Here is a 25,264-nt window from a genome sequence, read left to right on the forward strand (position 1 = left end):
ATCCCATTGGTGGCAGACAGTTTAATAAACAAAACCTGGCGTGAGCTTACTTCCTGAGGTCAGTCTTCTTAGCACAGTCGGCCTTATCTGAGCTCCTAGTAGCCCATCTCTGGGCACTCTGCATCCTGAGAAATGTCGGGAATTTTTTTCAGTTACAAAGCAAACACTTCTCATGCTTCTTGGTGTTTCCATGTATCAGGTTCTAAGAGGCCACCTGTGACGGGGGCAGAGTATGTGAAGGTGATGTTGTGCCGGGCAAGCCTGGCTCAGTTTGTTCAGCTGGAGTGCTTCCAACAGCCCAGTGGGGCTGTCTGCCAACATGCCAGTGACCTCAGAGAACGCCAGAACACTTGAGGTACAAGAAGAGCAAATGAATAAAGTTATAACTGCCTCAGGGTTAGACTGTGAAATGTCAACAGCATAACTTCAATTGGTCCTGAGAGGAAAGTTTCCAAATATAAGAACAGCATTTGGACTGATTCTTTGGCCATAACCATCATATTTAAATACTTCAATTTCTGCATATGTGAAATTCAAAGACATGGTAGACCTTCACGTGATATGAAGGTATATTCATTCATTGGTTCCTTCATGGAAAAGAAGGTCACATTGAGTTGTGTGGTGCTCTTTCTGGACTGGAGCTGCTTCTCTGTGAATGATCAGCTAGGTAAGTGTTTTGGAGTAAAATTAAGTCTTGTCATTGACGGGTGTTTGCACAGCATTCTAAGATATCATGAATCCCATTCTTCGTCTGCCCTGTTGTTTTTAAGGGTTGAGCCTATGGCATTTAGGGAAAGTTTGTGGTAATGGCAGATTTCGAAATTAATCTCTAAAATTTATATCTGTCTGATTGGCTACTAATGCAAACAGGCTATTCTATACTGTCATGTGATTTTTTAGTCTTTGGTTTGTATCAAACCATACATTGTTTTCCTTTCTATTGTTTCTATAGATTTCCATAGAAAATCACTTGATAGATGTACAGCAGAAGGATATATTTTATGCATTTAATGTACCGAGGATGATGTTATTATATCTGTTACTTGTGGGCTCACCCACAAAAATAAACCTCGGCTAGTGTGTTGCAGAATCTGTTATGTCCCAGGCACCATGCTAGGTGCCGGTGATTCAGAGATGAGAGGCGCGTCCTTCCATTGCCTTCAAGGAGCTCACAGTTTTAGTAGGAAGCAGACAAGTCACTGAAAATGACATGACCTTGTAATGGGTGCTACTGGAGCCAGACGAGGAGCATTTTACTTTGCCTGGGGAAGTCTGTCAGAGCTTCTCAGGAGAGTGGGTGAAGGTTCCAGTGGGGAAAGTGGGAAGAACAAGCAGGATGCACAGTGCAGAGCATAATAGCATGGGGCTGCATGATGTTTGGGCGACTTGCAGACAGCTCCCTATGGCTGAAGTATGTGTTGCATGAAGTTGGAGAAGTAGGAAAGGATCTAGGATGACCACCAAAGCTCGAGCTCTGTCCCCAAAGCAGTAGAAACTATTGAACAAGCCAGCAGCAGTATACAGAAGCACGAGCCAATGAGAATACTTCTGTATTGAGCCAGGCAAGGAATTATAAGTACGTGAATTAAGACAGTGGTGGCAGAAAGAAGATGAGCAGACGGATACAAGAAATAGCGAAGAGGTCAAATTGGCAGGACTTGCTGGGGCTTTACATGTCGGGGTGAAAAAGGGGATTCTCGGCTTTCTAACTTGAGTGAATTAGGAAATGGTGGTGCCGTTCAGGTGACAGAGTAGAAGCTGGAAGCTGAGAAGGGGCAGTGGTGAGTTCAGATTTAGCTGCACTGGATTTTGGGTAACTGAGGGGTATCTGAAAGGTAAAGAGGTACATGTGGACGTGGACCTCAGCAAGATCTGAGGTATGGAAATTAGGAAACATCACACCATAGCTGACGCTAAGGGTTAACTGAAATATCTAAGTAATATTTATATATGAGAAGAAGGGGCTAAATGTGGAAATCTGAGTTACTCTTACAATTTAAGGGAGGCAAAGAGGAGGAGCCTTTAAGGTGATGAGATCAAATAGTCACAGAGGTAGGAAGAGAACAGAGGAGGCTGATGTCACAGAAGGCAAGTGAAGCCAGAGTGTCAAAAAAGTCAACTTGACCAACGGTGTCAAATGCTGCCGGGAGGCCATGTGATGTGAGGACCAGAAGGTTCCATGGGGTTTGGGCATTAGTAGTCACAACGCACTCGTCCCAATGAGCAGGAATGGCAGTAAGTTGGAGAGTGAGTGGGATTAGGAAGGGTAGACGTCCCCCAGCCTAGCTGACCAAGGGCAGCAAGGAATTTGCTGTCCCCTCTATCACTTTCAAATCAACAGGCTCTGCAAAGCATTGTTTAAAGGATAAGGGTCAAAAATTTTACATGAAGCTCAATCCTAGTCAGACACCTGCCTGGGATTTTCTAACATCTCCCATTATTCCTAAGTACAAAAGAGTTTGGGTATCTTACTAGAGATGTTATGGCCTTGATGCAAGCAGTCTTCAGTACAAGAAAAACCCTGCTTTGAAAGGGATGGGTGTGAAATAGCTCCAATGAGAAGAATCTCCCTTAACATGCAAGCAGTAACAAGATCAGTGTCCTGGCTCTCCACCTTCGCAGGCGTTGGTGGTACGCAAAAGGGCAATAGGTTCGGTCTACCCAGTTCTCCCACCAATGGAAACCTCAGGTGATTCCCTTGGAGCTTAGGCTTGACTTTTATAAGGAGTAAATTGGCTTGATGACTTCTAAGACCCACCCACCCTCCCAGGTCCTCTGGACTTTGATTCTGTCTTCAAAGCTTCTTTTTGTTCTCCCTTCCCCATACTTCCTATGCTTTGCCGCTCCTACACATATAGCTTCTGCAGTTTCCAGATCCATGGTACACTGCTAAGAAAGAGCCCCCCTCTACACCTGACCTGGTCGGAGATGGTGTTAGGGAAACAAGAAATGAAACCCCGAGAACAGAGGGACTCTTCTTCAGGCTGACTTTCCCCTTGACTTTTTACTTCCCTTTGCTGTCAGCTTGCTCAACTCCATGCTTCTCTTGGCCCAAATGGGATTTGTTCAAACAGATATCCGAAAGCTGGAAAAATTATGAATAGCTTTGCATGGAGAAGGTTAAAGGCCTGCAGCAGCCAGTGTAAAGACCTTAATGTGTTTGGGCTCCCTGCCATTGGTTAGAATGTTCATTCATTCATTCATTTACCCAAATGGCTGTCCATTCAGTAATTATATGCTGAGTGCCTACTGTGTGCTGTGTTGATTGCACTTACCTAGTGTCCCAGGACTAAAGGAGTAAAATGGTGAACACAATAAACATATACTCTGGCCCAGTGGAAATGATAGTCCAAAGAGGGAGAAAAGCATATTCAAAAAAAACTGCACGATAAATGCATAACTACGTGTGATAAGTAAAGACAAGTAAAAGGAGCTATGAGAAGTGTTAACAGTGGGTCTGGAGTTAGACGACCATATCAAGGGAAGGCTTCTCTGAAGGTGCGCTATCTGGACTGATGGAAGGGTAAGGAGGACTTAGGCAAGGCAAGAGAATGGAGAAGAGCCTGTGGCCAGCTAGAGCAGCCCTGCTCACCTTGAGATGGAGGGGGGCAAGGTGGCTAGAAAATTGGGAGGAGGGGGAGGCAGGGCTGACCATACAAGACCTGGAGAACCAAGAAATTATGAGGTCATGAAAGCAAAGAAAAGAGTTTCAAGAAGGGTGTGGTTTTGCACTATCCAATGAGCAGAGATGCCATTTTAGTTAAGGACTAAGAAGTGCCCACTGGCTCACTGGGCGCTGTTGGTCACCTTAGCGGGAGTGTGGCCGCAGGAGACAGACTGGACTGGATTGGACTGACGGGGAAATGGGAGGAGCTTGCGTGGAAAGGCAGCTGTCTTGAGACACTAGGCGGTGATTGAGAAGTCAAAAAGCTAAGACAGAAATTGGAAGGAAATGTGCAATAAAAGGAAGGTTTGGTTTTGTTTATTGTTTGCTTTTCAGATGAGAGGTATTAAATGTTTTAATAAAGAATGGACCGATCTCAGGAAGAAAAAGGTTAAGATACAAGAGATTGAGGGAGTGAGGTCCCAGGCAAGGAGCGGAGATGGGGTTTCCTCCATTCTAACAGGGCAGGAAGGTGGTCTTAGAGATCTGGTGGCAGAAAAATGGGAGCATTCACATCAGCTGCCATCTATGAGGCAAAGTCTTCCCGGAAAATGGGATGGTGGAGAGAAGCGGGAAGGCAGTGGAGAGGAAAAGGCACCAGGAGCCCACTGCAGAGTGCGGGAGCGCGCCTGCCTGAGACAACCTGGGGGCGTGGCCTGGCGCCGCACACCGGCGGGGTTTTCTTTTCTGCTCACCCCCTACCCCACTGATCCCATAGCATTCCTACAAGTATGTAAGAAGCGTATTTTCAGTTTGTTTCCTGTAGTTTTCCAATGCTAAACCACACCACCTGCTACAATTTCTTATAAATCCTGAATATTCGGACATGGCAGCAGTGCGTTTTGCTCTGGTAATTTTTCCTGCCTATTTTATTTTTAATTCTGTGATCCTTCCCTCCGTGTTCTTTCTTTTACCCTTTGAGTTGCTTGTACCCTTTGGCCTTCTAATATGAAAAACAGATGACTTTGTGCCTGTCTTTTCTGGTGGTTTTTTGTAACTACATGTCACACTTCAGTCTGCCTTTCATTTTTTACAGAACACATTATGAAGTTGGAATCTTCACATAAGCCCTTTTGCATGCAGGTGGTCAGTGTCTGTCTGTCTGTCTGTCCCTCTCCGGTCAGGCAACATTTGTGGCAATAACTAGAAGGTCTGCTAGATCTCTCCTTTCCTTCTGTCTTCCCATCCTGTTATGCACCTGGTACTCACCAGCAACCTGATGCTCTGGCCTCTGGGCTTTGTGTTCTGTTGTTTCTGCTGTGTGGTCTATGCTTGCACCCTCCAGATCTAGGTCTCTGCGCTCTGGACACCCACAGTCTTCATGTTTCTTCCATTGACAGTCTGAAGCGGGGAAGCTCCTTTGGAGATATAAGTCCTCGTTTGGGGTTCATAAGTCCATACTCTTAGAAATAAGGAAGGTTGAGGAAGGAAACTCACATTTGGTGCATTCTTTATGCTATCTTGTATTCATCCTTATCCTGCTGTAGGGGCTGCTAGTCCCAGTTTAAAGACAGATAAATGAATCCTAGAGAGACTTCTGGAGAAATATCTCAGGACCAGGACGGAAACCATCCTTCTTCCCTGGTTAAAGCTCAAAGTGGTTGGAGGTTATCACTGTGCATCATCTGGATGCTCATGAAGTAGCTACTGCGGTTAAGGGTGTGGGCCTTGACTTGCTTCAGATATGAAGAGCTCCTGACCTGAGGGTGGCTCTTTTGGCAACCGGGCGTCTCCAGTCCGTGAGTCCAGCCAGAGGGCACCTTCACCACTAGGTGGAGATGTGGTAGCACCACAGAGGAAGCAGACACCATGCAAATGAAAAGTAGAGCTAACGACAAGCCTTCCTAGAGCTAGGACATTCCAACTTTTTTTTTTTTTTCCTTTTCAATAATTTATTGAAGTGACATCCACATCACATAAAATTAACCATTTCAAATACAGTGGCATTTCATACTTTCGCAGTGTTGTACAACCACCACCTCCATCTCCTTCTAAGAACTTTCTCTCACTTCAAAGTAAAATCCCTAATCATTCACCAGATTCTTCCCATTCCCCTCTCTGTACCCGTGGCAACAGTCAATCTGCATTCTGTCACTAGGGATTTGCCTATTCTGGATATTTCTTACACACTGAATCATACAATATGCAACCTTTGATGGGCTGGCTCCTTTCACTTAGCATAATGTTTTCAAGGTTTGTCGGTTAGCATAGATCAATAAGTACTTCATTCCTTCCTCTGGCTGAATATTTCACTGGGGCTCTACCACAATTTGTTTATCCATTCTTCCATCAATGGACATTTGGGCTTTTCCCACCTTTTGGCCACAGTGAATAGTGCTGCTGTGAACGTGGACGTACATGTATTCGTTTGAGTCCCTGTTTTCAATTCTTTAGGGTATATGCCAAGAGTGGAATTGTGGGGTCCAGTGGTAATTCTATGTTTAACTTTTAGGGAAACTGCCGAACTTTTCCATGTGGCTGAACCATTTTACATTCCCACCAGCAACGTACAAGATTTCCAAACTTTTCTGAGCATGACTCACAATAAGCAGTATATTTTACATCAGAACCCAGCATTCACATATGTGTATATATTTATGTTATATATATATATATATAAAACATAAGTTTTCTGAAACCATGCTTACCCCTCTTACTATAGGATGTGCTCTAAGGTGTTCCTTCCTGTTCTTTTGTATTAGAAAAATATGCTGGTTTTGATCCATCAAATGAGTTCCACACCTCAAAGCAAAGTGAAATCTTAAAAATTAACTTAGCTGTGAAGATCAGAGTACTATTTTAAGTGTATAGAATAATATAACCTATCTCCCTTCCATTTGGATAGTCAAAGAATTTAGGATATCATTCATCAACTTATCAATACATGTAAGTTTGGGGGAGGGGAGATTATTGAACCTGTGAGGATGACATTTTACATATTCTCCAACAAATTAGATCACACACAAATGTGAGTTACATTGTATGTACTGTATTTTTAATTAGCTGGGGTTCTATAGTTCAGCAACAAGTTATTTGGTGAGTATGGTACCTGTAACTTCTGGGAAAAGCCTTGTGATACATGTTATCATTTATTGAACGCCCCAACTGAGTATAGTAAGATCCTGAAGAGTACAATGGGGATGACAGAAAAAGCAAGGGATATAAGAGAGAGAAAGAAATAGAATCAAGAGAAGGGGTGGGGGGAGGCATGAGAAGCTTCTCCAGTGTGTAGCAATTATTTATGACCATCTTCAGGAAGCACCCGAAACTGAGCTCTCCTGGAAGGAGTGGTGTGTGGGAGGAGTAGAGACTAGTGGTGAGAACATGTGCTCTCAAGCAGATCCACCGGTAGGATTGTGGGGATCCAAGGGCTAAGATGGGAAAAAAATTACATTTTGCTTCTCATTAACTTCTAACTGAAATTTACCATTTTCTTCAAGTACTAATATAGCAACAAAAATAGTATTAGCAGCACCTTTAACTTCACTACCAATTGAAATCAGATTTTTTTTCATCATGTTACAGTTGCTTTAGGTAGATTTCAGTATTTATGTTTATTATTTTATTGAAAAATTATTATAATTATTGGGCTTACCTCTGGGTTATGTTCTTTAATGTGTACGTAAAAAAAATGTGTATCTACAATACCACAGCTTTTGTGGTTTTTAAAATAATTTGGTAACTGTATTTCAAAATAACTGGTTTCCATTGTAATCTCATGCATTTTGTCTTATTCATATTCTGAGAAGGAGCCTATTGGTTTTGCCAGACTGCCATAAGGGTCCAAAAATAGTTAAGAACTTCCCAGACCTGCACTGTCCAATAAAGGACCCATTAGCCACATGTGGCCATTGAGCCCATAGAATGTGGCTCTCCAAATTGAAATGTGCTATAAAACAATACACCAGATTTCAAACACTTGGTGCAAAAAAAAAAAAAGAATATTAAGTATCCCACTAATAATTTTACATATATTACATGTTGAAATGATCATATTTGGGGTATATTAGGTTAAATAAATATATTTACTCTTACCTGTTTTGTTATTATAAATGTACCTACTAGAAAATTTTAAATTGCATATGTGGCTTATGTTATATTTCTATTGGACGTGACTGGCCTAGCATCAGATCTGAGTTCCAATCTTGGCTCTATCATCTAGCCAGCCATTATCTTCGTTATTGTTGTTATGTCCTAGCTGTCGGGTCCCCATAACTTTCAATGTCCTCATCTGTACAAGTAAGATATAAAGCCAAAGGAGAGAGTATCACTATATTCATTCCATTCTTCGTGATACATTTCTTACTATCAGAAATGTCCCAAAATCTTATCCAACAGTTCAAAAGAAGGTCCACATCCATGTCCCCTTTCCTTACTTTTCTGCTGTCCGTTGTTTCCATGAACATAAAATTTAAATTAGATATGTGGAAGTAATATATAAAGATGAGGCTATAAGAATTTATAGACAGTAGATTTTTTTAGAAAAATTATAAAGAATAAGAAAAAATTCTCTTGAAGAGCAAAGAAGATGGAAAATAAATCTTGAGGTAGGGTGGAGTAGTATGCAGTCTGCAGTTGCCACCCATCCTGTATTTATCCAGAGACCTAAGTGGCATTTGGATAAGGCGCAAGCAAACCACCAGCACATTCCTGGAGTTTACAAATGGCCACTTAAATAGCAGGAGAACCGTGGTATGTCCCTAATCCAAAAGCTAAAGTCCACAATGGCTGGAAGGTGATGATGTGTTTCTGGAAGAGGGAAGAGCTGACAGGGGGCCTCCTGCCCTTTTGTGTGATCCTTAGCCTCCTGGAGCCCTGAGCACCCTAACATGGGCACCCTGTGGATACAAAGCCCTTCCATCTACAGGATCTCCTCTGAGATCCTGAAACAAGCTTCTGTAGCTAGCAGATGGTACAGTATCACCTGTCTCCTATAAATGAAAAGGGAATAGCTTGCCCACAGGAGTGGATCACTGAGGCCAGTACCTGGTGGAGTGAGGGCTTGACCCGAGCTTGGCTCTCTCCACAACTGACATGGTGGAGATTGGAATCCTGACCCTCCACCTCTCTTTCCCTGGGCTGCTCAAAGTGACCCCACCCACCCTGACCGTCTGCAAAGCTCATTATTCTTTCTCTGGCTTCTTAGCTGAGCAGGGCAGTTGGAACTGCTCTCCCCATCAGCCTGTTAAGCTGCTCCCTCCCATCATTCAGATGGTTTCTAGCAGCTCCACCCACCTACACAAAGCTCTGCCTGTCTGGTCAAAATAGGGTGGTGATTTCCCCACCCTTTCTAAAAACATGCCTAGCAAGACTGTCTCTATCCTCCAGGATTTACTTGGGCCTTCAGAGTGACCTTTTCTCCCACATTGATCTGTGCTTGGGGGTAGAGAAGGCGATGCACATGTTTCTCCACGTCACTGTTGTCAGACTCCTCTAAAGGCAGCTCCGTGGACAGATGGTCACTGTGAAGGTTGAATCGGTAATGCTCAGTGAGGTAGACACTTCTTTTTAGAACATTTGTTACACCTGAAGGGCTCTTCTATGTATCTGTAATTCCTTAGCTCAACTCTTCATCTCAGGGACAATGAGCTGCTTTTCAGCTATGGTGTATCCCTGGTTTCCAGGCGTTGGCCAGTTATAGACTGTGCATCAGTTTTCCTCTAAACCAGACGAAGCCCTTTGATCCTGCCTTATTACCTTCACAGAAGACAACTCAATCATTTTCACTTTGACTTATCTCTTTCTACTTCCCAATTATTTTTTGGTCCTGTGTCCATGGCTGCTCCTCATCAGCCCTCGCGTGCTTTATATGGGATACAAAAGGATCCTAGATCCTAAAGATCCTAGCTTTATCAGAACAGAATTGAGAAGGTGAATCTGTTGCCAAAAGATTCAAATAACAAATGCCAAAGACTGACATCAAATAATTTGTTATGCAGTGTTCTTTCCCCGTGCCAGGGCTCCTCCCAATACTATGGAAAATCAAACCTACGAGATGAGCCCATCTGGTGATAAGCAGCAGCTTTCCTCGTTTAGTAGAAAGTAACTTGTCCAAGGTCATCATATCAGGGTCAGAGTAAGGAGTAGGAGAAAGAGTTTCTTGACTCCCAGTCAAGACTTTGTTGGTAGATAACTGCAAACATGTGATCACACCTAAAAGAGAAAAATGGTTAGTATGTGTAAAGTTTAAGTAGCAAAGATATAAAAAAACTAATCAAATTTTCCAATTTTTCCCAATTTCATTGACTCTAAAATTCTAGATTTCAATAATTATATACATTAAATGGTACCTTTGAGGAAAAGTTGATCTGCCTCTTATGACTTAAAATCTAATATTTACTTTTGTGTATGAAATTAGGAACTTTAGTGGGAATATTAGTTCTAGCCCTAAAATTAGGTACTTAAGTTTTAATCACTTAATAATGGAAATGTCTTGCCATAGCCAAAACACTTAAATGCAACTATGAGAATGCACCTTTTTTTGCTTGTTTAATTATCATTTTTATAGGGAAAAACTATTTTCTTAGTTCTCCTTTCAAGGGCAACCAGTGTTTGGGAAGAGTGATTAATATAATTGTTTTTTTAATCCTATTATCAATCTGTGCATTTTTGGTAAATAATGACATGCAAAGCAAATGCCATATTTTTATTTCTTCAGAAAGAACTTAATATTTTATAATCATGTATTAATTGTTGGCTCCTATTGCAGCTCATGATATTGGATCTGTTTGTATCTCAGTGTAAATAATTTCTCTGGTTGTTGGTGCTCTTTGAAAATAGGGTAGTAAAGTTATCAGCCCAGTTGTGTGCTTCCACGATAAAAGGCAGAAGAAACCCATATTTTCTCTTCACATACAGTCTATAAATACAGTATTAACTACTCCTGTGCCTTGCAGAAATTGAGGTCAAATCTTTATATTTGTACGTACAAAATATGTATGAATTACATCTCCTGGTGAGCTCGAGCTTAATATTCAAATATGTAGGCACTACCTTGAGAGGTCAATGAGAAGAGTAAATTAGGTAGATATTGAGCCTATACTAAGCTCACCAGAACCTCTACTTGGCTTTACCCTGGACACTGAAAGTTGGAAGCACTAAAATATTAAATAATATTTTTTTGTATGTGCACAAGTGCAGGCTTTCTTTACTTTGGCAAAACTTTGGCCTTACCCTGGCAGCCAGTGGAGGGTAGGGATGGAAACCTCTGTGATGAGCAGAGTCTCTCTCTCTCTCTCTCTCTCTCTTTCTCCCCGCCTCCCCCCCCCCCCCCGCCCTCTTTCCCTAACCTGACTTTGGAGTTAAGCGGGTATTTTGTGCTGGGTATTCTGAGTTTTTTGCTAGCTCTAGATCTGCTACTTAACAGTTGTCATCTGGGGCGCCTGGGTGGCTCAGTTGGTTAAGCGACTGCCTTCAGCTCAGGTCATGATCCCGGGGTCCTGGGATCGAGCCCCGCATCAGGCTCCCTGCTCAGCGGGAAGCCTGCTTCTCCCTCTCCCACTCCCCCTGCTTGTGTTCCCTCTCTCACTGTGTCTCTCTCTGTCAAATAAATAAATAAATAAATAAAAAACAGTTGTCATCTGGCTATGTGCTCATTTAATCCTCGTAATAGACCGTGAGATAAACACTATTTTACAGATAAAGAAACTGAGGCTGGGAGGTGTTCAGCGGCCAAGCAACAGAGCTCCTATGCGGGAGAGCCGGGCCTTGGTTCTGGCATAATATAGTGTGTCCCTTCTAATTAATATCCGTGGAGAATTTGCTCTGGAAGTCCCCATTCAAGAGCAAATATTAGGAACATTAGTGGGAAGTGTTGGGAGAGAGGCCCAATTTTCATTTCACCCATTATGAAGATGCTAGGGGTAGAGACCACAGTTAACAGACACCCGAGTCCCAATTCATTCTAATGATGCGTCGGCACCACTTTTTGAGATGTGCCTTGCAGGTGCCCAGCAGATGTGGCCCTTTGCTAGTGCGCGTCCATACAGGTCCTCTGAAATACAGCCTAGCAGCGTCTCAACCTCAAGTGCTTGGTTAATGTGAATTCCCCTACCCTACGCTAAACTTGTAACACACCCTGGGTGACTATGAGCTTATGGAGGGGGACTTCCCCACACAGAGCAGCAAGGGGGATGGACTTCAAACTTGACCCTGCTCCCTGCAGCCATCGGATGCCTTTCACTGCTCAGATCCTTCATGGCCTTCCCATGAGGTAGACTGACATTTGATTCCTTTGTCAGGGCTCACAGTCCCTTATAAAACTCCTTGGCAGAGGAGGTGAGTGGAGAAGAAAAATGGGTTCTGCTGCTAATCTTTAATGAAAACCATTTTAAGAGATACGATTTTCCTTGTTTACATCTGAATCTGGGCAACAACAAGCTGTGCTTTAATGAGGTTCTGGGGCATTCAGAACATTTTAATGTATTTCAGTTCCTTTGGAAAAAAAAGTATTTGTACTGAATAGTAATGGAATAAGCGTTTTCAAAATTTGCAGGATCTATTTTTGTGAAGATGTGTGTATGTGGGTTGGATTTTTTAAGGGAATGATTATTGAGTTTTCTGTTTACGAGATGAACATGATGTGGCATCACTTCATATTTTTTTCCTCTACTGTGTTTTTAGCACAAGTTAGATCAGCCCAAAATTATGCACCTAAAATATATCAAAAAAGTTTTTGATTGATATTGTTGCTTTATCTCTAAAGGACTTCATCCTGCATAAAGAGAATCAAAGCCTTCTCCATAATTGTCACCATTGATCTCAGGTGATGCTTAATTTGACTTGGAACTGTTCTTATTAAGCAACAATAGGTAATTGTAGGAATAGGATATATTTAATGCTTTTTGGGGAATTTTAAACTGAGCAAAAATTAATAAAGCTGTTCTTTCTTACAAGAAGTGATTTTCCTTTGTTTCCTCAGGATGCTAGGAAAACATTTCTCTTCTGCCTAATACATTCTATGCATGAATGTACATGTCACTCTGACAGTAATTACACGTGTGCGCCCACGTGCAGCCATCCGCAGGGAAAGGGGGCGGATTCCAACCCTAACCCAATCAACTCAATCACACTCTTTAAAATCATTAGGAGAAGCCTCTTGATGTTGGCAAGCATCCAGATTGTTTGCCTAGCTTTGTTTTCACATTTTTTTGAACACCACACATTTTCGTCTCAAAAAAATTGTCAGAAATGCTAGGAAAGAAAAATTCAATATGAATTAAAATACAAACCGGTTGCACTTCAGTTGTACATTTTTTTTCCACAGGCAACAGATAGCGGTAGGCATGCGGACACATCTGTTCATTCAGTGACTCCCTCTATGTGTTTTTTTGCATGAGAACTTAATGTGTGCTAGGGGCTGTGGCAGATACACAACTGAGAGACACGTGGCTCTTCTGGAGGGAGAGAATAGAGAGTGGGAACATTTAGCATGATGGCTAAATGCCACAGATTATAATATACAGTCCATGCATCCTTTACCACCTTCATCCCACCCTGCCACTCAGCAGGCTGGGACATGGGTGACCAGTTGGCCTCTGCCTTCTTGAAATGCTCTGTTTTCTTAGCGTTCCTACTGTACCACCCCAGGCCACCACCAGTCCATTTGCTATATGGATCACAATTAGGCACCCCTTCCTGTGGATTGAGTATTGGGCAGATGTGTGGCACACACCAGGGTGGACACAGCCCATTTCCAATCCCTTTACAGCTTGGAGAGTAGAGTTCAGACGAGCTTGCCATCCTCACTTGCCCCAACCCTACCCCGGGTCCGGCATCCTTATACGGACCACAACCTGTACAACGAATCAAATTGATATGAAAAATAACAGCATTCTTCTCTAGGTTCCTTCAGGGTGGGGCAAAGCCCCAGGGAACAATTCCTTCCCCAGGCTAGAGCCCACCAGGAGGGCAGTAAGCAGTCCTGGACAACCATTGGGGCCTGAAGCACTCCTATTATGTAGTGATAACAAGGGTCTTAGCATCTCTTCCTGAATTTTGGATAAGAAGGTTGATAACCATGATTCTTGCCTTGCTTGTTATTAAAAGGAAGAAAGAAAGAAAGAGAGAGAGAGAGAGAAAGGAGTAAATGACTCCGTTCTAAAATTTGCTAGACTTAAATTTTGTCAGCTCTATGACCTTGACCTTATTCTATGCCTCTTTAAGCCTCCATTTTCTCATCTATGAAATGGGGCTATTAATAGTACTTCTTAGGTTGGGGGAAAGATTAAATATGATAAAATAGATATTTTTAAACACAGTATTAGTGTTGAATAAATGTAGATAGTATTACTAATTATGATGTCTCAGGTTATTTTCTGACTTTTTTCCACTCTTGGATACCACTTCCTGACAACTTGCAGCTTTCCTGTATTACTGCTACTTTTCTCTGAGCCTCCAAAATCTATGCCTAGGGCGCCTGGGTGGCTCAGTTGGTTAAGCGACTGCCTTCGGCTCAGGTCATGATCCTGGAGTCCCGGGATCGAGTCCCATGTCGGGCTCCTTGCTCAGCGGGGAGTCTGCTTCTCTCTCTGACCCTCTTCCCTCTCGTGCTCTCTATCTCTCATTCTCTCTCTCAAATAAATAAATAAAATCTTTAAAAAAAAATCTATGCCTAATCCCTTGCTTAAAGATTCATTATATGGTCTCCTAAGATCATTAAGGAAAGGTCCCTCGTTCCTCTTAAATGACATCTGAAGTCTCATAACAAGCCAGGGACAAATTCAGATTTTATTTTGTATTTTAGGTCCCTCTGTCCAGGTGCCTTTTCTGACTACATTTTTTTTTTTTTATAAGTGTCCCTGCCCCTGCCAGAGAGGAGACAAAAGGATAAATGTTTTATCCCAGCTTGCAGCAGGTGTCATTCTATTTGATTTGTAGGCCTTTCAACAAAACAAAAGTCCTTTTCTGTTCTTTTACAATATATGCTCTCTTTAAAGGTACTCAAATGAGGAAAAAAAGCACACATGAGCAAGATTTCAGGTTCTAACGGACAGAAACTGGGCTCTTACTGATTCGCTCTTCACAGGGAAAATGAGATGCCATTAAAAACATTCTTTTCTCAATAGCATTTAAAATTTTATGATCATTCCCTCTTGAAATATATATGAGTGGCATTCTCAGCCAATTAATATGTTTACAGTAGGATTGAAAACTTTGAAGAGCCAGCTAAAAATCCCTTTTATAAGGTGGACCAAGAGAATCTCTGTATGCTTGAGTAACAATATATAAAAGCGTGCTTGCTTACTGCAGATTTTGAAATGTCTCCAACTTGCTAGCCCCAAATTGTTACCATTGGGGTTCAAAAGTGATATATCTTCTAAGTCATACCAGTGGTACAAACGTGTTTAACTTCCAAAGTTTGATTCTGGTGTCCCTAAGGTTTCATCATAAATATCAATATCGCTAAACTTAATTGTTTATTATATGCAAGACACTGTGCTGAGCATTTTACTCATAATGTCATCTAATCTCTCCAACAACTGAATGAGCTCGGCACCACTATTAACCCCATTTCCCAGGTGAGGAAACTGAGGTTTAGTGAGATTAATAGCTTGCCCCAGTTCTCCTAGCTAGTAAGGTCTGGAGTCAGGTAGGAATCTGGGGCCTGTCTTGAGAGACTTTGTGCTCATTAACTCCGAGGTGCCTTGCAGCCTCCCTGTTCATTCATTGCCATGTAGAGGCCTCAGAAAGGTGGGTATGGATATTAGTTTTTGTTTTCGTATGTGATCGCTGTTTTGAGGTAAAACCTTTGGGTCCTGTTTCACTTGGAATCCATACATTCAAAGTACAGGTGACAAAACAAAATTAGCTTATCAACTCTAGAATGCGTGTACATGAAAAAGAAGTCCGGGGCGCCTAGGTGGCTCAGTTAGGTAGGCCTCTGCCTTTGACTCAGGTCATAATCCCAGGGTCCTGGGATTGAGCCCCATGTCGGGCTCCCTGTTCAGTGGGGAGCCTGCTTCTTGCTCTGCTTGTGGCTCATGTACTCTCTCTCTCTCTCAAATAAATAAAATCTTAAAAAGAAAAAGAGAAAAGTCCATCTGATAAGTGACTTCACGGGAATGAAGCTCTGTGAGTGGAGCTGGAAATCTTGGTAGCTCAGGGTTTGCCTTTTGTGTAAGTGTAAGGAGCTTGCAAAGCTTATATTGATGGTGTCTTGGGGCATTTCAGGACATAGTACTGGTTCTCTGTGGTGCTAAATTTTTTAAAAATTCTTCATCTTTTTTCATCTTAAAAGTATATTGCACTCTTTCAATTTCTCAAAAGAACTGTTAGTCTAAAAAGTCCCATTTGTGTGTTTTGAGGGGAGTTGCCCAACATTTTTCATGTTCAATAATCATTAATATGGCTTTATTCATTCCTTTGGAAAATATTAATCAGAAATGTACTGGAAAGGGGAGAAGTATTCGGTGGTTTGCGGGACGGTTGGCCAAATCCCACCTACCAAAAGGCAGCCTGTCAAAATTAGAATGCTCTTATTTAATCCCCTAGTCAAGCTATATGATAACATGAAATACAGCTAACCGAAATCAGGACACCTGATAGCAAGATTTCATGAACTAAAAAGCCATTGTACAGCAAGGAATCTAATGCCTTTGCTTCTCATTTCTTTTAATACAAATAAATAAGCTACCGTGGGCTCGGTGAACCTTAGAAATGATAGGTTTGAGAAACAGATCCGTTGCGGAGCCTGACATTTCTGTAAACAAGCCGACTGAGCATCCCCTTCCGACGCACACGTTTCGGGGTGGAGTGCATCTCAAAACGGCAAGCCTGTCTGGAAGCGTTGGGGCGGGGGGGGGGGAGCACCAAGTGCAGCTTCCACTGTGCCCGTGAAAGAAGGGGAAGAAAAAGCCCAGCTTTCCTACTGCAACAAGGCTGACAGATGGGGCTTTTAAAAAAACGTCACTGCAACCAGATCCAGGGGTGCCGCTTTGCCTGCTGCAGCGCGATGCAGTTGTGTATATCTCAGGGACAGACACAAGGGGAAGTAGCAGCCAGTGCTCACGCGGGCTGCTCCCGGGAAGCATTTCTGAAGAGCAAGGAGCCACAGAAGCTGGGAAATTCCTGCTCCTCCGCCTCCGCCTCTGCCGGCTGAGTCCGGGGCTGAGTGGCGGCTCAGGTTGGGCCCGTGGGCAGGGGCAGGGGGCGGCGCTCCCAGCCCATCGCTCAGCCCTGCGGAGAGCTGTGTGGGCTGAGCTGTCTGCACCGTGTCAGGGAGGCCAGCCAAGAAACCGTCCCTCCCAGGGGAAAACGGATCACAGTTCAGGTGGGGACTTCCTCGGTAGCGTACCTGGCTGGAGCAGAGCATGTGGGCGGCCGGCAGCGCGCCACTCTGGTTATGGCAGACCAGAAATGAAAGCAGTGGCCGCCGCCGCCGCCTCTGAGGGCCGCGGGCAGATCAGCACCCAGCAAATAAGAAGCAAGTCCTGGACCCCGACGAGGAGGAGGAGAAGGAGGAGTGGCCGAGCATCTCTCTCCCGCTCCTCGGTGTCCTTTAAATGAGGACTCCCTGCCCGTGCCGGAGGTAGATCCGCAGAGCCTTCCTCTTCGCCGCTGACATCACTAACCTGTGACAGGCACATCTCCACGCCCGGTACCTGCTCCTCCGGCGGCTCCCAGTCCGGTCCCGGGAGCCTCTTTGTATAACCGCCGACATGGCCAGCCAGCAGGATTCCGGCTTCTTTGAGATCAGTATCAAATATTTACTGAAATCCTGGAGTAATAGTGAGTAATAGAAAATAACCTTGTTTGTTTGTTTGTTTGTTTGTTTATTTGCTGGATGTTGCCTAAGGTTCGAGAAATCAAATCTCAACTGGAGGCATAAGCCTGTGAGCCAAGGAAGTTGTTTTTTTGTTTTTTTGTTTTTTTTCTTTTCGGTTCGGTCTGCTGTGAAAATCAAAATGTCAGAGACTGAAGTAGCTTTCCTGAAGTGCAAAGGCTGCAGTGGAATCACAGTAGATTTTGTGTGATTAAATTTTCAAGGGAGATGGCCCTTCAGACTGGGGCAGAGTGCAGGATGGGGCATTCTAGGCTGCATTTTCTGCCTTAATGTTTATTTGATCAGGCTTTATCTAAGTATTTTGTGAAGTGTGGTTTAATCGAAGGGGTGTGGCAGGGTTTCAGAGTACTTCGTAATTGTTTTATTAGGGTATTGTCTGGAGGAAAAAAAGTACTTAATAGTCTAAAACCTAAGACTCATCTCTTTTGTATATAGAGACATTTGCAGGTTTATTTCTCTCTCCCTTGTCCGTGTGGATGGTGTTCAGAATGCTATTTAATATTTGGATTTGTAAAAATCCTGATGTGTTATAGTCCAAACCGACAACATGCTTTGCTGAAATATAAACAAAGTAAGGTTCTGACCCTGATCATTTATTAGGATATCAGAATGTTATGGCTTCTGAAGTTCCATTACTGACCTACTTAAAGATTTTAGCAATAACATATTTCCAAAAGACAACCTCTCAGGCATCATGGATCTGCAATCCAATTAAAACGAGGCCTTCAGGTGATCAGTGATGCCTTGTGTCTTCTGAATAGTTTAAAAACAAAGTCTTCTCTATTTCTCCAACAGCCTTTGTGCTTGCTCTGGATAAAAGACCAGCAGGTATTACAGATCCTTAATTGTTTGAAATTCAAAACAATTTTTCCAAGAAAAATTCTGGTGCCGTATTACATGCATGGCTAATTAACCTACCTGTGCTCAAAGTGCTGGAGATTAATTATCTCCTACCCAGATGACCTGTGGCCAAGATTGTTCTTATGTAAACAGAACCTGGGCAGGAGAACCCGTGCCATAATTGCTTTAAGAAAAGAGCCAAAGTACCTTCAGCCTTAAGGTATTCAGGGATATGCATCTGTAAATTATATCCAAAGAAACCATTTTTTCCCAGGTCATTTTGCACCACTGTATACACGATGGGGCTTGTCTGAGGCTGTTTTTCTACAAGTGGGAAGCCATTTGGGAGTCCTACTGTCACCCAAATAGCATTCCTTTATTTGTTCTAGTCGTAATTCATTTATCTTGGATCCATTATTTGTGTGATACTTCACACTCCAGGATGAACCTTCCTTTGTCTATCCACCCTTTGATTAATGAAAAGGATTTGACACACACAGTTCTTAATGGAGCAGTTTTCCAATAACTGGAAAGACTTACTCTGAGTTTGACATCGGTATGTGGTTTTGAATCATCATTTTGAGTACACGAAGGCCAGATGATTTTCTCCTATCAATTTTTGTCATTGTCTCATTAGATAGAAAATTATGTGTGACAATACTGAGGCCAGTGGGATTTCTTTTAAAATCTTTCTCCCCTTGTCAATTTTCAAATTACTCTAGACAAAGTGTATATATATTCTCTCCACCTTTCCTAGCGCACCCTGCCCCCCAACACACACACACACGCACACACACACACACACACACACACACACTCGCTCTCTCACATCAGGAAATGGTTCAAAATGACTGTTCATATCTACTTTGAGAGTATCTGGGACACAATGTTGAATTCTTTAAATTCATTCAGCGAATATTTATTCAACACCTACTACGCCAGGCTGGGGGGCTGCAAAGGTGAATGAGACACCATACCTGCCCTCTCTTAATTTCTTCATTACAGAAGCATGAACTTGATGATTCTCTTTAGCGTTCCTTTGGAAGTCAGAATGCTCTTCAGTCCTTTCTTGAAAGAGGAAGAGGAAATATACTTTATGCTTAGTCTTCTTTAAGCTTGTTGCAACACTAACCTGCTTATAACCTAGCTTTGCTCTCGGTTTTACATATTTTCAGTAGCAAAGAGAGAAAGGAGATTGTCTAGCGTAGAAAACAGTAGCCTGAGGGCTTTGACCTACTCAGTGTAACGGGGCTGAGAGGCTGCATCACGGAGCAAGCAGCTCCTCATTGGCCAGCAGCAGGTTTGAGAGGTCAGGATGCCTGCCCATATACCTGAGTGGAGAAGCCAGCTCCTAATTACATAGTGGTGCTTATTTATAAAAGTACAACAATTAAAAAGCAATAAAACAAGCGGTGTAACTATGGCTGACTGCTTTGCAAGGTGGTAGTAAAAGGAGGGATGATTCCATGAGCATGTCCGTTAAGGTTTCCATTCATTTTTTTTAAAGGGCACATTGTGGGGGAAATGTAATTTCATGTATATGTCTCCTCTGAAGAATTAACAAGTCAATTAAATCAGTCGCTGCCTTGGTGAGATGTGTTAGCTTTTTATTCACTGTTCATTTTGACACTCTTCTTCACTGGCATGCCCACTCTGTCAGGCTGCCCTTTCATTTTAATGGAGTTGGGAATTAAAATGGCCTTGATGTCTGGAAATAAAACGTCCTTTGTAGACCTCACTGCGGAGGCTTTCCTTAGCCCCTCGGACCTCCCCCGCTATTAAGTCCTGTGGCTCCTTCCCCAGTCATATCCAGGCTTTTCCACAGCCATTCAGTGATTCTCACAGCTGCTCCCTGTGGTGTTCACAGGCAAAGCCTCCATGGGCCTTTCTCAGCTTAACCTGGAATGTTCCGGTGGTCTCCTGAAGGTCCCCCTGACGCCAAGGGGGGCTTCTGGAGAGGCTTCTGCCTGCATTTCAAAGACCCCCACCACAACTCTCTCTCGCCCCTGAGTCTGTGACTGCCATTCAGGACCCTTTTTGAGCTCCCCATCCAGCCTCTCTCCCCGATTGTTCTTCCGCTCCAGCTGGATTTAATTTGCTCACCCCTCTTCTGCTCTCACTCCTGCCTGTACACACATGGGCCCCCTGATCTGGCGCACCCTCAGCTAGAACACACAAGTCGAAGGACAAGATAGGCTTGGTTCAGGTCTCTATCGCCTGCACCTGTGTGGCCTTCGACAGTTAATTAACTCCTCTCTGCTTCATTTTTCTCATCTGTGAAATGGAAGCAAAAAGAATGGATACTCCACAGGAGTAAATGAGGTATTTAAGAATTAAAGCGCTAAGAACAATATCTAGCTCATCGTAAACACTCAATAAATGTTAAAATAATATGAATGTATTCCAACGCTCCCCTCGCTTCTAAACCCACTTAAAATCAGAGTCAGACCCCTGACATCACTTGTGGAATATTCTATGAGTAGTCAACACTTGCTACACCCTTAGAGAAGGGAGCTGTGTGAATATGCCAAAAATAGTTGCTTCCTTAGATTTACTTTCTAGATTTACTTTTCAACATTCCTCCCTTTTCTACCTCAGCTACTATTAGAATATTCCCACCTCCCCTAAGTAAATACCTCCCAGCAGCACTCAAGATGGCCTGGCTACGGCCTCAGTGGCAGGAAGTCCTCTTAGCCTTTCAGCTCTGCTACCAAGTTGAGAGCAGATTGTTCCAAGCTATTTCAGAGGAAAGGAAGGCGTGCTTTTTAGTGATGTATGCACTTTTTAGTGATGTATATAGAGGGAGTATGTGGGCTCTCCCACCCATCTGGCATTCCTTGTGTTTCTGTCTACCTCCTAGTGTCCAAACGAACAGGGCCCAATGAACAAAGGTACATTCCAAACTTCTTCAATGTCTTGATCTTCCCAGGGCAGTCTGCATCTTTCTTACATTTGTCATATCTTGCCACCCCATCAAGGCAAACTTCTTAACTCTTTTCGAGTAACAAGAATTCCATTGACAAACTAGTCTGGGGAACTGAGCAAGCCCTTTGCCTGTTTTGGAAGGGCTTCTGTACATTGGGAAATGTCTAATGTTGCTCTAGAAAAACTTGCATCACTCGAGAGAATTGGCTGTGGCATTTTTCAGATATATCGTAGTGAGCTAAGTTGTGGTGATGAAGGACAATATTCCTGTCCAACATAGAAGTGCTGGTTAGTGGGGGTGCCTGGGTGGCTCAGTCGGTTAAGTATCTTGACTTCAACTCCGGTCATGATCTCAGGGTCCTGGGATCGAGCCCCATATGGGGCTCCCTGCTCAGTGGGAAGTCAGCTTCTCCCTCTCCCTCGTGATTTCTCTTGCTTTTGTTCTCTCTCAAAGAAATAAAATCTTAAAAAGAAAGAAAGAAAAGAAAGAGAAAGAAAGAAAGAAAGAAAGAAAGAAAGAAAGAAAGAAAGAAAGAAAGAGAAAGAAAGAAAGAAAGAAAGAAAGAAAGAAAGAAAGAAAGAAAGAAAGAAAGAAAGAAAGAAAGAAAGAAAAAAAAAAAAGAAAGAAAGAAAAAAAGAAAATGCTGGTTAGTGTCGGGTTAACTCTGGGGACAGAGAGAGATCACATGCACATGGGGATGGGAAACACCATTGACTGAGTGCGGAGCAGGACTTACCCTGTTTATGTCATCAGTGTAGCTCAAAGACCCTACAAGAAAGGCTTAAGAGAAACCTCAAGGTGTTAGTTTTCACCTCTTTGTGAACCTGAGGTGAAGAAGTAGAAAACTAAAGTTAACCAAGTTGCCTGAATCCAGCAGAGGAGTACAGCTGCAGAGCAGAAGAGCTTCCCTCAGTGCCCTGAAACCGTAGGAAGCACCGAGCACCTTCCAGGCGTTGGGGAGGGAGTTACTTCTGCGTTCCTGTCACTCAGATGTCTGATCAGACGTGCTGTCGCTCAGGTCGTGGTCACCTCTGCCCAAGTAGTTTATAGTCCTAATGAGAAACGAAACCCCAAATCAACATCTACTCTGAGTAGAAAGAGCCTGCTTCTGGGTTTGTGATGAGGATCAATAACGAGCGGGGGGGTTTTGTGTGTTTGTTTTGTGTGTTGTTTTTTTTGTCATTGTTAATATGCTTGAACAATTTTAGAAGTACAGTAACTGTCACACTGACTGAGGGCCCACTCCCTGTCAGATGTTACGCTTGGTAATTTATATGTAGGGCAACCACATCATTATTTGTCCAAACTGGGACACTTTTGAGAGTGAAAGTTAATAATTATACTGGGACTGCCCTGGGCAAAGGAGGCCATATGACCACTGTGTTTATTATCTTCACTCTTTCCAATAACCCTGCAAGGTGATGTTATTATCCACACTTTACAGATGAAAAATAAAATGAGTTGGGAAAATGATTTGCTCAAAGTCAGGATGCTAGTAAGCACCATAAAACTTTCCTCCAATCCACCTGATGATCACATTTTTAAAAATCACCCATAGGGGGAGCCTGGGTGGCTCAGTTGGTTAAGCGACTGCCTTCGGCTCAGGTCATGATCCTGGAGTCTCGGGATCGAGTCCCGCATCAGGCTCCCTGCTCGGCAGGGAGTCTGCTTCTCCCTCCGACTCCCCCCTCTTGTGCTCTCTCTCTCTATCTCATTCTCTCTCTCAAATAAATAAATAAAATCTTTAAAAAAAAAATCACCCATAGGATAATCAAAGGGTCAAGAACATTGGGGATCTTAGGGATTTATAAGATACTTTTCATTCTTGTTGGCTGATGACACTGCCAACCCTTTGTCCCCTCCCTCCCTATGCACCCTGAGGCTTGGGCGTGTGTGAGAGTGCACAGGCTCTGTCTCTTTCTCTCTCTAGCCTCCTACCCTCTGTGCAAAGTCCTATTGAAAGGTAAAGACCCTAGATTAAAATCATTATTTGTTCATTTGAATCTGATCTGAAACCTCACAGAATATACCTATTTGATGCCATCTGGGTATCTCAGAGCTCAGTACCTCAACTTTGGGGGAATTAAGCCTTATCATCTTCAACCAGGAACATGAAGAGGAAGCTAGTTTATTCATAATCTTTCTCCCTCCGCCCACTTCCTCCCAAGAACCAGTGCTGGAGACCACCATCTCCTTAGCACAGCCTGTTTGAAAGGACTAAGTATTGACGTCTTCACCATTGTTATTACAAATAATACAGTTTGTTCACTGTGGTCATTTGATTGAACATACAACACATGCATAAAAGATTATAGTGAAAAGCTACACTTCTTTTGTTAGGAGTGTTTCATGTTGATTTTTTCCTGCTTTTTAACAGTATATATAAATATATGATTTAAATGGCTCTAGTAAATAAAAACATACTAAATAAGCTTTACTTCTTTCCGAATGGTCATTTGCTTGCCATGCTGAGGTTTCTCTGGTAGGTTCTATTTGTTTAGGAAATGGTAGCAAGCTCCTAATCATCTTTAGCAGTGAGAACAGGGAGAATATCTCCAGGACTAATGGAAATCTATAATTCAGAGATCTCATTTTCCCTGATAGCACCAGTTTTGTCCACCACAAAACCTGCTATAAGGCTAGCAGCACAAAATGATTTGATTTCAACTTCTTTGCCTACTTTTGCATGCTGCTAGGTAAAGGTGCCAACAAGAGCTGAAATAGGCAAACAGCAGTGGGCAAGAAGGAGAGGTGATCTGGATGCTTTTACAATCTGGGAACAGCCCAGGATATTTGAGAAAGTTGCCAGCATTCAGATGTTTCAGTGGCACATTCAGATGATACAACATGAAATATTCTCTTTATTTAAAAGACATCTGTTTCAAAACATCTTAATACCTATGACTCATTAGTTCACTTCTGGGTACAGTTCAAGGAATTGAATGGGTTACATATGTCCCGATCATCTTATTAGTAACTTCTAGATTTCTAAGCTTCATGGTATATTCAAAATGATTGGGCTCAGATGTGAGTTTGGGCTGAGAAATGACATTTTCCTGAGTTGGAGCTGTTCTGTGGCTTGTCAGCCCCATACACAAGGTTTTTGTGCAGGTTCTTTGCTTGTACTAAATCGTAAAATTATTTAGTGCTTTGTGGTTTGCTCAGCACCTTTAAAAACATTACCTCATTTGATGAATGGGATGCATTGATTATGAATAAACTAGCCTCCTCTTAAATGTTCCTGGTTCAGGATGATAAGGCTTAATTCCCCCAAAGTTGAGCTTCTGAGCTATGAGACACCCAGATGTCATCAAATAGGTATATTTTGTGAGGTTTCAGATCAGATTCAAATGGACAAATAATAATTTTAGCCCAGGGTCTTTACCTTTGAATAGGACTTTAAAAAAAAAAAAGCAGTATATCTTGGCATCTAATACTTTAGATACACAGAGGTGAGTCCATTTAAAAAACTTATGTATTATATATTAATTAGTTGAATTTCAGTTTACTTTTTAAAAGATTTTATTTATTTGTCAGAGAGAGCGCGCACAAGCAGGGGGAGTGGCAGGCAGAGGGAGAAGCAGGCTCCCTGCTGAACAAGGAACCCAATGAGGGACTTGATCCCAGGACTCTGGGATCATGACCTGAGCCGAAGGCAGACACTGAACCAACTGAGCCACCCAGGCATCCTATAATTTAATTTAAATTTAATAAATAAATGAAAAAAAATTTTTGAATAAAAAACATGTATTACGATTTTCTGGATGTATTTGTGCCCTACCATTTCCTAGTCATCTTTTTTAAACACTCAAAACATGTCTAATTTTCTCCAGTGTGTACCTTCTGAGAATCACCCCCTATTTGCCCACAACCCAGTGCAGAAGATTTAGCAGGCAATCACTTCCTGAAAAGGTGAATGGCATTTGTGAAAAATAAAGTACACAGCTTTATCTCATCTTTTTCCTTACTAATCTCTGTCATTTGATAGATTCCTTTCATCATATTCATTTAAATATTTCTCCACTCTAGAACCGTTGGCTATACGAGTAAG

General features: G+C 42.6%; 1 protein-coding gene across 3 annotated transcripts in view; it reads left to right on the plus strand.

The window, feature by feature from the left end:
* FRY (FRY microtubule binding protein) overlaps window positions 1–25,264 on the plus strand; it is a 348,142-nt gene that overhangs the window by 66,151 nt on the left and 256,727 nt on the right. The window contains exon 1 of one of the 3 annotated variants that reach the window (XM_028104219.2): window positions 16,545–17,392. The exons of the other annotated variants lie outside the window; for them this stretch is intronic. Within the exon in view, the coding sequence (XP_027960020.1) occupies window positions 17,323–17,392 (70 nt within the window). The 5' untranslated portion in view covers window positions 16,545–17,322. Of the gene's footprint in view, window positions 1–16,544; window positions 17,393–25,264 lie in introns of those variants that run through there. 3 annotated transcript variants of the gene reach the window in all.

The sequence above is a fragment of the Eumetopias jubatus genome, unplaced genomic scaffold (genome assembly GCF_037043125.1).
Source record: "Eumetopias jubatus isolate StellerSeaLion01/CBP00866 unplaced genomic scaffold, mEumJub1_p1.0 scaffold_3, whole genome shotgun sequence".
Classification (NCBI taxonomy): Eukaryota; Metazoa; Chordata; class Mammalia; order Carnivora; family Otariidae; genus Eumetopias; species Eumetopias jubatus.